The 15,540-nt window shown below is 39.7% G+C and overlaps 1 protein-coding gene across 2 annotated transcripts in view; it reads right to left on the bottom strand.

Annotated features, from left to right (window-relative positions):
• Window positions 1-15,540, bottom strand: part of galnt18a (UDP-N-acetyl-alpha-D-galactosamine:polypeptide N-acetylgalactosaminyltransferase 18a) — a 311,892-nt gene that overhangs the window by 25,772 nt on the left and 270,580 nt on the right. The window contains exon 10 of one of the 2 annotated variants that reach the window (XM_049574447.1): window positions 6,836-7,003. In XM_049574447.1, coding sequence (XP_049430404.1) covers window positions 6,836-7,003 — 168 coding nt within the window. The remainder of the gene's footprint in view (window positions 1-6,835; window positions 7,004-15,540) is intronic. The other variant, XM_049574448.1, reaches the window with a different exon arrangement.

Below are 15,540 nucleotides of genomic sequence, written 5' to 3'. Positions count from 1 at the left end.
ATATGGCCTAAATTCACCTATGAACACACTAATGAATTATCTAGCCTACTCTGTGCGCTGTGTTTAGTTGCTGCACATGAAAAGACAGCCTTGCAAAATGCCTCTTACAAAAGTTAACTGGCAAACTTTAAGAACTCATGAGGTTAGAAATATAGGGTTTCTGCAGAGAATGCAGTTCTGAGATACTGAAATTCAAAGATCTCGCAAACCAGTTGGTGTAACAGTGTACCTTCTAAATGTCTAACCCCCCCAGAGCATAAAGTTATATTTGCAAAAAGTCAATAACTCCAGTTTGACAATTAAATCAGACACAGCCTCTGATTAAAAGTTTCCAAAAATGCAATTGACTCAAACCACAGCTGTGTGTGCAGAGTGTAAAGAAAATATGAGCTGGTATTTGCAGTGTTCACAAACTCTTAGAAAGTAGCTGCTCATCTGGGAACAGTTATACATTACTGATTATAAAGAGTTGAACATGATCCAACATCAGTGAAACTACACAGATCTCTCATAAACAGTGTGGTTTAAACAACATCTATCCTGTGAAAAATGTCAAAATACAACCAGTCAACCAACCCGTACACCCACACAGGTTCTATGTTTATACCCTCTAATACAACCCACAGGAGCGTTTCCTAAATTAGTTCCTCTACCAGTGGCAGTAGATTAACACGTCTTCATAACTAAATGTCAGAATATGTTGTATATGACCGTTAATGGACAGAGTATCCAGAACACCTGGATAACAATTTTGGTTTTGGCAACAAAACATCTTGGTTAGGTTTAGAAAAAAGATCGTGGTTTGGGTTAAGAAAATAAGTTTGCTATTTAACTTAACTTACGTATGTAGGCTACGTCACATGATGTTACATAGTGTTTCTACCTTACATAACAAGAAAAACATCAACACTGACTTTTGGTTTCACACAGTCTCACAGAAATGTGAAATGGGCATGACCTCTTAACAAAGTGTTGCGTGGTGGTTTGCACAAAATGTGCAAAATTCAGCCGTGTCTTCTAGTAATCACGTTTATACAACTAATTTCAAACAGCTAATACCTTTTGAGGTAAACAATTTCTATTGACAAAATGTGGAAATATTGCTAATTATCTGGTCACAAAAAGTTGATACTGAACGTATCAGCAAAATGGTTACTAACAACAAGGGTCCTGATGGTGTGATTTTCAATACCGTCAAACATAAAGATGCTCATCCCTGTTAAACTCATTATATACGTAGTGCACAGCAGGCACCATAAGAAGTCAGTCTTTTGTCTCTACCAGTGGAACAGGCAGCTGGTGGTAGGGATAACATTATAGGACTGTAAACTGCCAGCCAGCAACAGAAGAGAAAGAGAGACCACGGGTAAAAGAGCATATTTAAATGAAGGGTTTATTTCCACCAAACCAGAGTTGTTGAACGTTTTACTGACTAACTAGATGACGAACAAAACTAAGTGAGATGGTTTTGGTGATTTTGATTTTGTTTGTGTGCAGTTTGAATGAAGTGTGGTCTACAATTTAGGCAATTGAGCTAATGTTAGTGTTAGTCTGGGTAAAGAGAGAAACTTGGATTAAAAGATGCACAGTTGTATTTCTCTGTTTAATAAGGAAAAGGGTGAAGGAATATTACTTTTTTATTTTATTTTTTTTTTTACATTGTGCAAGTTTCTATTGTGTATATATTATATGTAAAACTTAAAAAATCTTGGGAAAAGTAGCCTGTGGGGGCAGGGATGGCGCCACACACTAATACTGTCATATAATATTTACCCAGGTGAAATTTCAGGAAGGTATGAAGGTATGAAAAATTAGAAACTGCCCAAACCTACTGACAGTGTATTTCAGTTACCAGCAAAATGTTCAGTGATGGTGTAGCCTGTGTCAGTTGTTTTTGGCCAAAACGGGCAAACTTGCAGCAGTTTGACCCATAAATCTTTATATTTAATTTGTGTGTCCACCATGAGAAAAAATCCTCATTGACTTTACATTTGCATTGTTTTCATGTTGCCAGCAAGTAATTTTAACACATTTTGTGCCCACCACCACGTAATGCATTGTTGAGTGTACTCATACTCAGGCTGCTCTAATGCACTGTTTGTACATTTTCCTATGAAAAGAAAAGCGCCAAAATTTGTACATATCCCAAGTCATTATGAGCAATTCGTATATAACCCATGTATTTTGGAAGGCTGCGATCACGTGACTAATGCGCTGACTGTAGTGAACAGAGAAGTGGCCTCATAAGGAAGCAGGTTGAGGTGATGGATGGGTCACAAAACCAGTTAAAAAACCCCTTTCATCCAGGACTTTACCCAGGAGGGTGGTGTTTGGAACCATGTGAACTTTGAGTCATTTTAAGGTATCTTTTCCTAAACCTAACCACAGTAACTTTACTTGCCTATACCTAACGTCCAACTTTACGTTAAGTATTTAACTTTATGCTAAGTATGTAACATCATTCGGGGGGCTGCAAATGTGTAGAAAATCATATCAAGTAAGGATGCACAATAATATTGGCATGTCATCGGTATCTGCCGATATTTGTTTTAAAATTAAATATTAAAATCAGCCAACATGCTGAAAATATTGGTACATCACTGATATTGGCCAATATTGGCATGTCATCAATATTGGCCGATATGAGCTTTTAAATGAACTATCAGAATTGGCCAGCGTGTTTTTTTCTTATTTTGCACAATAAATGAATATTATACTTTAAAAAGAATTCAATGTCATGTCTCCATCTGCTGGTGGGCCATCACCATAAGAGTATGCATGCATAATATGATGTTAATTCTACTACAGAAGAGACTTAATGATCACTAAATTTAGGTATTGATTATCAGTCAATTGAGTTGTTATATATTGGCAAAAAAAAAAATCCAATACTGTGCATTCCTAACAGGAGGTGCTCTATGAGGATACAACAGTTGTTTTACTACATCACCTGACCTCCTCCTTTGCTCCACTAATAATAAGTACAGACACTACAGATCCCTGCCTAACAATAAATGTAAAAATGGGTCTTAAAAAGCTGCTTGTACAAACGACCTATGTGGTCATTTTTTCAAGGAGGTCAATCTCAATCCAACAGTAGAGGAGTGCATAAAGCATGTAAATTATTCTTATCAGCTGTATTTTCAGTGCTGTTCCAGTGCTTCTCTGTTTGGATTTATACACTGTATTGTGATCGATACTAAGAGTTGCTGTTTCTCTTGATGTCTGCAAGCTAACCATTCTCCCTCAGGAAGCTCTATGAGTCAGCCTGCTCCTTACTCTTGTAGCACTGTTGTGTTCTGTTCTGCACTGCATGTAATGAACCGTGGTGAGTGCTCAGCATTTGCAAAATGAAACTTTTTATTGGGATACCTTAAGGTAAGTGGTGTCTATCAAGGGACAAATAAAAGCAGACCAACAAAATAAATAGCAGATGAAAGAAAACCCACTGATATCAGAAAACACCAGCTGATTTATAAAAAAAATCCTACCTGCTCTTGGCAGATTTTTGTGAGGCAATATCTCCCTCTCTCTCTTTCCCTCTCCCACTCTCTTCCTTCTGTCTTTCTCTCTATTGATGTCTGCTCCTTTGGGGTCAAGCTCAGTTCAATATTGTAAAAGATCTACTTATCAATAATTCACAAATACTGACTGCCCGCTTCACATGAAACACTGCCTCCCTCCGCCTCTCCTTCACTTCGCTTCTTTCCAGCACTGCCTCTCTCTGACTCTTCCCTTTTCATTAAATTCCACCGCTGATCTGTCTGTATATTCCCTCACCCTCCCTTTCTCTAGCTCTCATCTCTTCCTTCTGTCTTCTGCTGCCTGTATCTTTACACTTTTTCTTCTTTGTCCGTCTCCACCTGTGAGTTTCTTCTTCCTGCCTCTTTCCTCTCTCATCTCCATGTGCCTTCATCTGTGTGTCAGCTCCTCAGCCTACATTCTTTATGGCCTTCCTACGCATCTTCAGTGCTCAAGATTATAAATATGTATGCATGCATAAACACAAAATACTGCGCAAACACACCTATCTGTGGTTAGTTTGACTATTAGAAATATTACTGTAATAATTTCTGCTGCTTTTTAATGGAATCATGTTGTTTTCATTAATTAACATAATTCATTTTGTATTAGGATCATTTCAGTTGTTGGCTGGCTAATCATGGAGTCTGGTTTGCAAACCATCACTGTCCTGCTGTAGGCTAACCAGCAGCCCTCTGGGTACAGACTGTATTTCTGCTGCGATGATTCGTATAATTGCAGCTAGATATTTGGACTTAAATTATGTTTGAAACCATTCCCATAATTAAATTAGAAAAATAATCATAAAAGTCCACCCTGTTAAAGGCCAGTACCAGGACTGATTGTTGGCATTAGAAGTATACACTCATGGAGTGAAGCACTTGGTAAGACAATGCATGCATGTTATTTGATCTAATCTGATTTGGTTGCTAGGATCCTGATTAGTATAAATTACCTTGCATATGATAGTGTACCTCTACACGGCTACCATGAATGAGTGGATGTGCCTTCGAGTCATTAGTCATGATAACAGTGCAAGTGTCTTTAATTATTTGCTTGGTTAAACAATATTCTACTTATGGTAGATGGAAAACTCAAGACCTTCTCTGAACAGCTACAAAACAGTACTTGGTGAGCCAGAGTCAACCCAATCACCAGAAAAAAAAAAGTTGTACATTTCTGCAAACCACAGATACATTACGTTTGCATGTTATTATGTAGTAGATGCATTGCAACTTTAAATTTTCAACAATGCTGTGATTAATGTGATTAGATTTATGCACAAACACAACTTGGTTATGGTTAGGGGAAGATCATGTTTAGGTTAAAATACTTGTAATAAATAATTGTAGGGGCAGCAATGTCTCTGTAAAAAACAATCATGTTTCATGCCACTATCCGCCGCTAAAAACCCCATGTTTGATGCCTAAAAAGCTGCTGAAAAACATAGCAGTAACTCACTCAATCATGATCGGTTTGTTGGTCTTGAAAAATGGTCTGCAACTTGGCAGGCATATTGCCCAGGAGACACACCATCCACCAACTCCTCCACCTCCAGATGAAAAGTCAGTTCATAACTACGTCACTTTAGAAATGTTGATATGATACGGGGAATGTGATTATTTCATTTCATTTCATTTCATGTTCACTTTTCCTTTGAATCTTTGATACATCATTTCATCATCTGTGTAACCTTGCTCTGTTCAGTTTAATCTTGGACTCTATTTGACTCCACCAAACTAAAGCAGCTAAAAAGCTGCTGGAAAAACATGGGTCCCTTAAAAATCACCCATGAAAATACAGCGACAGTTCCCTTAAAACACCCATGTGTGGGGGCTAAACAGCTACAAGAAGCACAATGATGAGTCCTTTAAACACCCATATTTGGGGGTTAAAAAGTTGCTGGAAACACAGTGACAGATTGCTAAAAAAGTGCAGGTTTTGTTGATTGTTCCTCTTGAACAGTGGTCTGCAGCTTGGCAGGCATATTGCCTAGGAGACACACCATCCACCATCCCCTCCACCTCCTGATGACAAAGTCAGCTCATAACTTAAGAAATGTTGATATGATAAGTATAAAATGTGCAAACATGTTGGTGGTTTGCAGAAAAGTGCACTGGCAAAATTTTCTTCTGGTGACTGGGCTGCCAGGTTTCAACCCTAAGATTACTTTGCTTTGCACGCAAGTTTTAACTTGAACTTTTAATCCTTTCCTCTGATCGAGAACTAGTTTGACCTGACGAATATGATTATTTCATTTCATTTCACGTTCACTTCCCTTTTGAATCTTTGATACATCTAATATTTCATCGTCTGTGTTAGCGTGCTCTGTTTAGTTCAATATTGGGCTTTATTTGACTCCACCAACCTTTTATGAAGAAAATGGAGTATTCTTTCCAAAAACCCCAGTGGTATGCACCTAATGGGTTTCATCGCTTTGACTTCTGACATAAGTTAGAAATGAGATTTCTGATTCTGGCCAGTGCTTAGGGCAAGTTTCCCTGCCGGTGTGTCCAGTTGCTGTAGACAATGAGGAAACTGGAGAGCTGAAGTATGGTGAGGTATTGTTCTCTGAGGACACTGGACAATGGGTGAGAGAGAGAGAGAGAGAGAGAGGATCTAGACGATAGTGTAAGCCTCTTATTCAGTCTGTCTGGGAAAAGAAAACAGCGTGTGCACACACACACACACACACACACACACACACACACACACACACACACACACAGTCTCGTACAGATGCACACACACAGACCAGAGATGCCTAAGGCATGAATACAGTAGTGTCTGCTTTATACTAATTATCCAGCTCCCTGCACTTATCTGTCACGTTCTAAGACAACATTAAAACTGTGAAGATTAAAAATAAGACAGAAGGTTGTTAAAAGTCAGACACTGTGGATGTATGAAAGCTCATTACTGAAAGTAGATGTGCTTTAAAAACCCCTATCGCATAAAAAAACAGAAGAATGATCCATGCTTTAACGAACCCAGAAGAGGCTCCTCTTAGAGGAAGAAACACAGTGGACAGGAGGAGGCATGAATCCTACTCAATTATTTAAGAAATGCACTCTAAAACCACGCAGCTTTGGTCCAGCAGACAACCAGCAGGAAGTTACAGCTACATACAGAATACCAAACAGCAAACCAATAAGATCAAAGGCAACATACAGTACATCTAACCAGAGGGCCTGACGGGGGTAAAACATGCACACAGCTGGAGTTTATTCTGTCTTTTGGTGCATGGAAGGTCTGGCTGCAAAGACTGCACTGAACATGTACAGATGTGGTCCTCTGTTTGAGTGTGGTTTACCTGAGTGAATGTCCAGGTGAGCTTCATGTGTTTGGTGGCTGCGTAGCTGCACTCCAGCAGCCTAGGTCTGCTGTTCACATCCACCAAACACTTGTTGTCATCATCGTCAATCGTTGGACTTAGTACTCCCAGGTGAAGCTGCTGCGAGCTTGTATAGTAGACATTCTGCTGGAAAACAGAAACAGAGACTCAGGGGGAAGGACTTTTTCTAACATGTCTGATGAAGACCCTCAAGAGCCTCTGTTCAGCCTCAGTGGCTGAGAGGAAGACCCTTTTATCTTCAGCTATGGAGAAACATCAAAATGTCAGTCAGTTCTGCTGTGCTTTTGTGAGAATTTTCTTTTTTTCCTTTTTTTAAGGGGGCATTTTTTCTGCCTTCACTGGATAGTTGACAGTGGAGAGTCAGACTGAAATGTGGGCAGAAAGAGGGATATAACATGCAAAAAAGGCTGCAAGCTGGAATCAAACCAGTGAAGTTGGGGTTTTGCAACAACAACAAAAAAAGCTAACAAAGCAGCAGTAACTTTAATGTCCTTAAATCTTATTTATATGCAAGTATATGTCAGCACCATCAAACAATCTAAAGAAGAACTGGGTACTACACAAATTATGTATTGTTTCTTTCCTTGATGCATACAATCACTGTAGATGCACCAGAGGTGGGGCCAAGTCATTGTTTTGCAAGTCACAAGTACATCTCAAGTCTTTGCACTCAAGTCCCAAGTCTTAAAATTCAAGTTGCAAGTCCTAAACAAGTCATCATGTGCTCTTCCAAAGGGTTTTAATCCCAAGTTGTCACATATCAATGCTTTGTCCAACACATTCTCACTCTGACCTTGTCACATATCGACATTTGGTCATGGACTTTCCACATCAAGAAATGACGTGCAAGGTACCCTGGGTGTGTTGGTTGCTGATGTTCTGGGACGCCATGTCACTTTCAGCCTGTTACATGCATTGTGTGTTTTCAAAGTATACTTTAGTTTTCACAGGAAATATACAGTTTGCATACAGTATCTTTCAAAATAAACTCACTACGTCTGTACAAGACCGCAAATTGACGTATTTTTCTCCAACAGCAAATGCATGCGATTATGTTTTGCACAATGCATGTGGTAGGGTCAGGAGAAAAAAAAGCAAGGTTTGGCTTTACAATCATACAGGAAGCAAACACTGCTCTCCTGGGTGAAAGTTGGTGGTTGTTGGACCCATCCACCAACCCTCCCACCTGCCCTCCTCAGACTTACAAGGGATGCTGATGTGAAAGGACGTTTTTGTGGTTGGTGTCTGATGCCGGAAGTCACTGACCAAGCACCAGTTTTCATTCATTTGGGAGGCTAACAGCGGGCTCCCAGTTGAAAGTCCAAGGTTTGCTGGACTCATCCACCCCCCCTCCCTTTCCGCCCAGTGGAGACATCCCATGTTCTTATATTATGTTGCTGCTGGCAGTGTTTCAAGCTGATGCCACTCAGCAGCGTATCCTAATGCTGTAAAAGCTGGCTCTTCCTGTTGGTGTCTGATGTCTTAATCACTGACAAAGTGGTGGTATTTGACAACGTCAGAATGAGAACAGGCTGGCTCTTCACCAAAGGCAATGTCTTTTTAACAACTGAATAATAATATATAATATACAGTGGTGGAAAAAAGTTTTCGGACACCCTTAAAATTTTACACAATCTCAAATATTATCATGAAATATTTGTGGAAAAATCTTTTTTGTGTTTCAAAAGGTGTGGCTGCATTAGACAGATACAAACAAATACAAATTATATTTTTTTTGTTTATTGTTTGCAAGAAAAACTAACAAAACTAAATTCTTGACAGTTTCAATATGTCAGTTCTCAACATTGTCGGTATCAAAGTCAACAAATAACAGAGAATGTGTTCAAAACTGATCAAAAAATAAATAAACCATCACATCATCAAATTAATATTTAGTAGTCCTGCCACTGGCACGTAGTAGAGCTCTAATCCTGGCTGGCATGTTCCCCACGAGCCTTTCACACTGTTGAGGGGTAATCTTGTCCCATTCTTCTTGAATTACTGCTTTTAATTCTTCTAAATTCTTTGGTTTATACTTTGAAACAGACCTTTTGATAATCCACCACAGATTTTCAATGGGGCTCATGTCCGGGGACTGAGCTGGCCACTCTAAGACCTGGATACTGTGCTCCTGCAGCCAAGTTCTACTGGCCTTGGATGTGTGGCAAGGGGCATTATCTTGTTGAAACATCCAGTTTTTACCTCGACGGAACAGTGCATGCGCAGAAGGGAGCATGTGGGTTTCGAGAATGGTACAATACTTGGTAGAGTTCAATGTGCCATCACAGACAGTGAGATGACCAACACCAGCAGCACTCATGAATCCCCAAACCATGATACTGCCTCCACCATGCTTGACAGTAGGTACTGTACATGCTGGAGATGATGCTTCGCCTGGCCTTCTGCGTACCCTCACATTAGTAGGAGGAAGATAAAGCTGGAAACTGGACACATCTGACCAGAAAATCTTCTTCCAATTCCTGGCTGTCCAATTCTTGTGTGCCTGGGCCCAACGATGCCGGTCTAACCTCTGTCTCTCATTGATCAGGGGCTTCTTGATAGCCTTGTAGGACCTTAAGCCATGATCTAAAAGTCGGCCACATACAGTGCGGGTGGAACACTGGACACCAGTTTGGTTTGACCACTGCTGCTGAAGCTTCTGTGATGTCATTCGGTGGTTTTGCCTGCACATGCGGATCAGGATGCGGTCATTTCTTGCTGAAGAAACCCTTGGATACCCAGATCTTGGTTTGTCTTCCAAGCTGTTGGTTTGTCTGTATTTCTGCAGAGTGTATCCAACTGCTGAAGGACTGCATCTGCACTTCCTGGCTATCTGGCGGCAGCTGTACCCTTCCTGGCTGAGAATCTTTATCTTCAGGCATGTTTCCTGCGTTAGGTTCCTTGTTTTAGCCATTTTTGTGTCTGAAGAACTTTCCAATGTGCTGGCTTTATGTAGACATGAAGCTTGGCAACAAAAATTGTGTCTTTTAATAAAAAGAACGACCTTCATCACTGGTACCAAAATGACCCAATACTCAAAATTTCTTATGTATTTTTATGGAACCAATCAATTTTAAGTTTTTAATGGCTTTTTTGGATTTATTTAGTATTTTGGCTGTGACTGTACTAAAAGAAATTGCACTTGAAGACCTAAGAGTGATTCTTAATGCAATATTTCACAAATGCATGGGGTGTCCAAAAACTTTTTTCCACCACTGTATATAGTCTATGTCTAATTTTTGATGTTTTGCATAGTGGAACTTGTTTTTGGTGACAGCTGCCTAGTTTTGTACAAAATTATCTTTGGCATAATTTTTCCCAACTGGCACTCAGTAATGTAACGTTAGTTCTTCACAGTTCTCTCCTGCAAGTTGATTGGATGCTGTTGGATTGGTTCAAACAATGTGGATTTAATACAATTTTTTAATAAAATACTTTTCAATCTTTGGGCTTGGGGGAAAGTATCAAATATTTTCAAGTCAGGTCCAAGTGAGGTCACAAATCATTCTTGTTGATCAAGTCGAGTCATCAAGTTTGAGACTTCAGTTGGACTTGAGTCCAAGTCACGTGAATGTAGTCCACACCTCTGAGATGTACTATTTAACAAGTCATGTTGGAAGGTTGTCAGGACGACTTGTTTCCACTTTCTCCAATTGTTCAAAAAAGGAGCCAAAGTATCCTGAATATGGCAGCCGCATTCTTGTGCTGGTGACAGCATTTGGAGCTAGAGTCTGTGTAGTAGAGATCACTGTTCACTATTAAAACCAAACTTAACAATTGAACATACATCTGCAGTTTAAGAACTACCTAAAATGACAGAAACCATCCTTGGGAAAATTTATTTGATATGTAATCTACTCAGATTTTTTTTGCCCATGTCACATCCAATAAGATAAAAGGGGCAGAGTTCATGGCTTATACTGTAGCCATGAACATGTTTTGCTTTTACTTTTGGGATGCTCCTTTGTTGTCCGTCTTCATATACAGCCTATGATTGTGAGTTATTTGGTTTAAAGGCATCATCAGGTGACCTGACTGAGAGCTGGTGGAACAGGACCACTAGAAGAAACAACAAACGTGTCTCCAGGTGAGGTACAGTGTATGGTGTGTTTTACTTTTGTTGTAAAGCCACTCAAGTGTTGATTTGGGACATGCTAAAATGTTGGGTATCATAAACTAAAATACACAAGAGCCAACAAGGTAATGTCAGTTACAGTGCTTTATCTATATAAAATTTGCTGACATTACCTAACATTAGCTAAAGCTCCTGGTCATACCAAAAACAAGTAAGGCTATAGCCAGCCCAGGAAACAGAGGAAAACCATTGGCACTATACATTTCTGAAAACTACCTATACATTACAGTTACACATTTCGTACATAGTCTTTTGACGTTTCTTAAATGACATAGTGTATGAGCCAACAAATTTTTTTCTGGCATATGAGTTGCTATAGCTGCTAAGTCCCTGAGTTTATTGAATTGAGCAATGGCGCATATCATTGTTTAGAAAATAAACTTTTATTCATAAGATAAATAATCTGTTACTTCTTTTTTTCAAAGATTACACTGTTCAGGTTTCAAGTACAGATTAGAAAGAATGTGTGTTATGTGTAATGCAACGGTAGTGGTCCAAGAATAGGCCCCTGTGGCACCCCATAACTGAGGGCAACATTGCATGCCAAGCATCTTGGGTACAAATATTTTCTTCACGATTGATACAATTCTCTCCTCTCTTTGGTAAAATACACAGAACCAAAACTGAGACAGCAGATACTTCAGCATTTTATAATAATGCACTTCTGCAGATGTCGAGTTGTAGTCTATATTTACAGAGAATATGGTCATTAGCAGAGTAGTGTAAGTAGGGTATTTTTTGAATGTTAAGTGTATTTTTTTTTTTACTTCACCTGCAAAATGTACCAGGTCTCTAAACGACATTCTCACTTTAATGTAGCGAGAAACAAACAGGCCACCTGTAACTGATCTAATTAAGAAGAAAAACAAAAAGGAGAAAAAAGGAGGGGGAAATATTCAGTGGTAAGTGAAGAAGGAGGGAGAAGAGAGGTCAGGGACGGAAAAGTAGATTCAGGCTAAATATTAGCTGAGGAAACTTTGCATACCTGAAGAAACAAAACACAAGGACATGGTAATGAATGCAAATGTTGGCCCAGTTTTGAAGCTGGAAAAATGTCTACAGAGGTAAAGCAAACACACCTTAAGTATTTTAAGAAATTCAAACCATAAAATGAGCCATGCTCATCCCCAAGTTGAACAGACCGTCAGAAGACAAAGAATCCCAGACAACCTGACATGAGTACAGCAAATGAGAAGGATCAAGGTTGACACGAAATCCAAACAAGCAGAAAGTGTTGAGAACAAGGAGAAACGACAGAGTGAGTACAGAACAGCACTCCCCAGAACAAACTGAAACACTGGCTGTGTGCTCAGAGTCTGTGAGTGTGTGTGTTTGCAGAGGAGTGTGTGGAAGCCCTGAGGAGGTAATTGATGAGAATGATGACCGTCTTGCAGGAACAGGACATTTCTAGATAGGAGCCATTATCACACTGTGAACCAGTCACTGAGCTTTTAAGCTGCTGCTAAAAACACCCTGAGACAGACAACAGAGCAGATTGATGTGTGTATGAGTTGAGTATGTGAGAATGCATCTGAGTGAGATTTTGGTTTCTCTGTGTATGTGCATGTACGCTAATAAGAGCGATTAAACACGCATCTGTCAATAGATTGAAGCTCATTCCCAACAGAGAGGGCTTAATGCTATCTCCTCTCCTGTCACGGCTTCTTAAAACCTCTAATAGAAGGATTAGCACAGTGCTCTGTTAGACAGATAGGAATCTCTCCTGACAGATGTACACATTTACAAGCTTGGACAGAAGAAAAAATGTAAGCCTGGCTGATTTTCTGGTATTTAATGTCTACCTTCAGCAGAAGACAATTTGATCAGAGCTAAGTCTTTGTTAAGACAAACAGCGTGCTGTGTTGTGATCAAATCAATAATTTTCAGTGCTATCACATACTTCAAACAAAAGTTGTTCACTGTCAATGCACAGCACCATACGTATACCATACAGTGCATGCTACATGTTGAGAGGTGTCCTCTAAAAGAGAGCTAGAACTGGACTTTTAATTGCTTTTATGTCAAGCAAGACTCAAACTTCAGATGACCCGACAGGCATTCATCCCAAAAACTAGAAACTCACAATTTTGTATTCATAAAGCCTTCAAAGATTCATCATACAGGGAGCATTCATTGTTTCAGAAAATATTCATATTAATTATTGTAACTGGCAATGTCTCTTGATATCCAGGTACTGAAAAAATATAGCCTGGGAGCTTCTGTTTTGCTCAATTTTCCTCAAAACATATACCTATGGGGCAGTTCTCTTTATCTGCTGGGCAGCTGACTTCAAACTTCTGCTTCTAGCAAGCCGATACATTCTGTTGTACTGGATCAAGGGAACCCCCCAAGTCTCACAGTGATACATTTAAAGTTTTTCCTGTGGGGCACCCAACCTAACTGCTGGAAAACATGTAGGCACTGTATGTTTCGGCTGCATTTGCACATTATCATGTAGCTGATATGTTGAAAACTATATTTCAACAATGCTGTGGTTAACGTGTGGTTAGGTGTGGGCACAAATGTTTTGGCTTAAAATCCCAGCAGAAAAAACAGCAATGTTTCTGTAAAAACAAGCACTTTTTGTAACACAATCCCTACAGTATGGACAAAACAGCGACCAGTCATTAAAATACACCCATGACTAGGGGCTATAAAGTTGTCGAAAAAACAGCCTTAAAAACATCCACATTTTGGGGTATAAAAGCCACAGAAACACAGCACTGTTTCGTCAACAAATCACCCACATTTGGGGATTAAAAAGCCACAGGAAACACAGCAACAGTTTACCAAAAATCACCTATGTTTTGGGGCTAAATAGCCACTGCAAACAAGGCAATGGGTCCCTAAAAAACATCCACATTTGGGGGCAAAAAACCTGCTGGAAACAAAGTTATAGTTTCCTAAAGAAACACCCAAGGTTGGGGGTAAAAAACCACAGGAAACACAGCAATAGTGCCCTAAAAAAACACCCACGTTTGGGGGTTAAACAGCTACAAGAAACACAGCAACGAGACACTTAAAAAACACCCGTGCTGGGAGGCTAAAAAGCCGCTGGAAAAAAAGCAACGAGTCCCTTAAGAATCACCCATATTTGGGGGTGAAACAGCCACTGGAGACACAGCAACAGCTCCCTATTAAACATCTACATTTGGGGGTTAAAAAGCCACAGGAAACAATGTGATGGGTCCTGAAAAACACCCATGTTTGGGCATTAAACGGCCACTGGAAACACAGTGACAGTTTGCTAAAAAACATCCAAATTTGAAGGTTAAAAAGCCGCATAAATCACGGTGATGTGTCCCTTAAAAACACCCATGTTCGGGGCTGTAAAAGCTGCTGGAAAAACAGGAGCATTTTAACCTCTTTTGGGGGTTAGAAAGGTGCAGGACAGCGACAGGTTGCTAAAAAACAACTGGTTTTGTTGTTTGTTGGTCATTGACCTGCTGCTTGGCAGCTGTCTCACCTTGGTGTCACATCATCCTCCAAGTCAGCTCATATACGTCTATAGTAACGTTGATATGATGGTAGTGAAACATGCAAACATAATGTATTCATGGTTTACAGAAACATATACAATACTAACCTTTTCTTCTGGCGACTGGGCTGCTTACAGACAGACCCAGTTGTTTTCTCCCTGGACATCTTTTATGAAAATGACTATATGCTCTTGGTGAGCTTATTACTGAAAGCTTGGAATGTAGTTAGACAGGCTAATCAATGGTGTTTCCCACAGCCATCTGCTCTGGTGATGAGAAGGAAAAGGCAAACACGCACACACACAAACAGCACCAGCTGCAAAGTTGTCTCAGTACATAATGAAGAGGTTCTTCCTGTCGAGTGGAGCAGAAAGAGCTACAGGAGGAGAGGTTAAGAGAGAGAGCAGGCAATGAGGTTAATTCCAGAAAAGCTGTTATTTATAGATACACATAACAAAGTGAAAAAAGCTTTCTTGCTCCTACTACAGCTCGCTCGCTCGCTCACTCACTCACTCACTCACTCACTCACACACACAGAGCTCATTATGGTATCGCACACTGATCAGATTGGTCACAGTTTTAATAGGCTTTACTTCAGTGCAACGACAGCCATTTCAATATCTGTATTTTATAACCACCGCCTTTTAATGACCCGGAAAATTAACCGGCAGGCTCTTCTCTACTGCTTGTTGTGCCTTTTGCATTTATTTTCTGTGAGAGTAAAAGCTCGTTGCAAATTCACACCTTGGAATAAGATTCTGTAAATACGTAAATGGAATTTGAACCCACAAGTAGGGTGTGATTGTTTTTCTTTCCCACTGATGACTAGACACCAACAAACACGTCTTCACAGATCAATTCTGTCAAAGGTTAAATTATTAGAAAGGTCAGTAATTGGGTTCCTCTGACAAACACACATGTACTATTTGTCAAAAGTTTTTAAAGTCTGGTAATTGGTTTGCGTTTTCTTTGTATCAAAGGGACTCCCTGGTGAAATAACTCTTTTTTTTTTTAAATCATTAATACACTCCCAACTTTCCTTACAATAA

Source organism: Epinephelus fuscoguttatus, linkage group LG4 (genome assembly GCF_011397635.1).
Source record: "Epinephelus fuscoguttatus linkage group LG4, E.fuscoguttatus.final_Chr_v1".
NCBI lineage: Eukaryota > Metazoa > Chordata > Actinopteri > Perciformes > Serranidae > Epinephelus > Epinephelus fuscoguttatus.
This window is presented reverse-complemented; position numbering and strand designations above follow the sequence as displayed.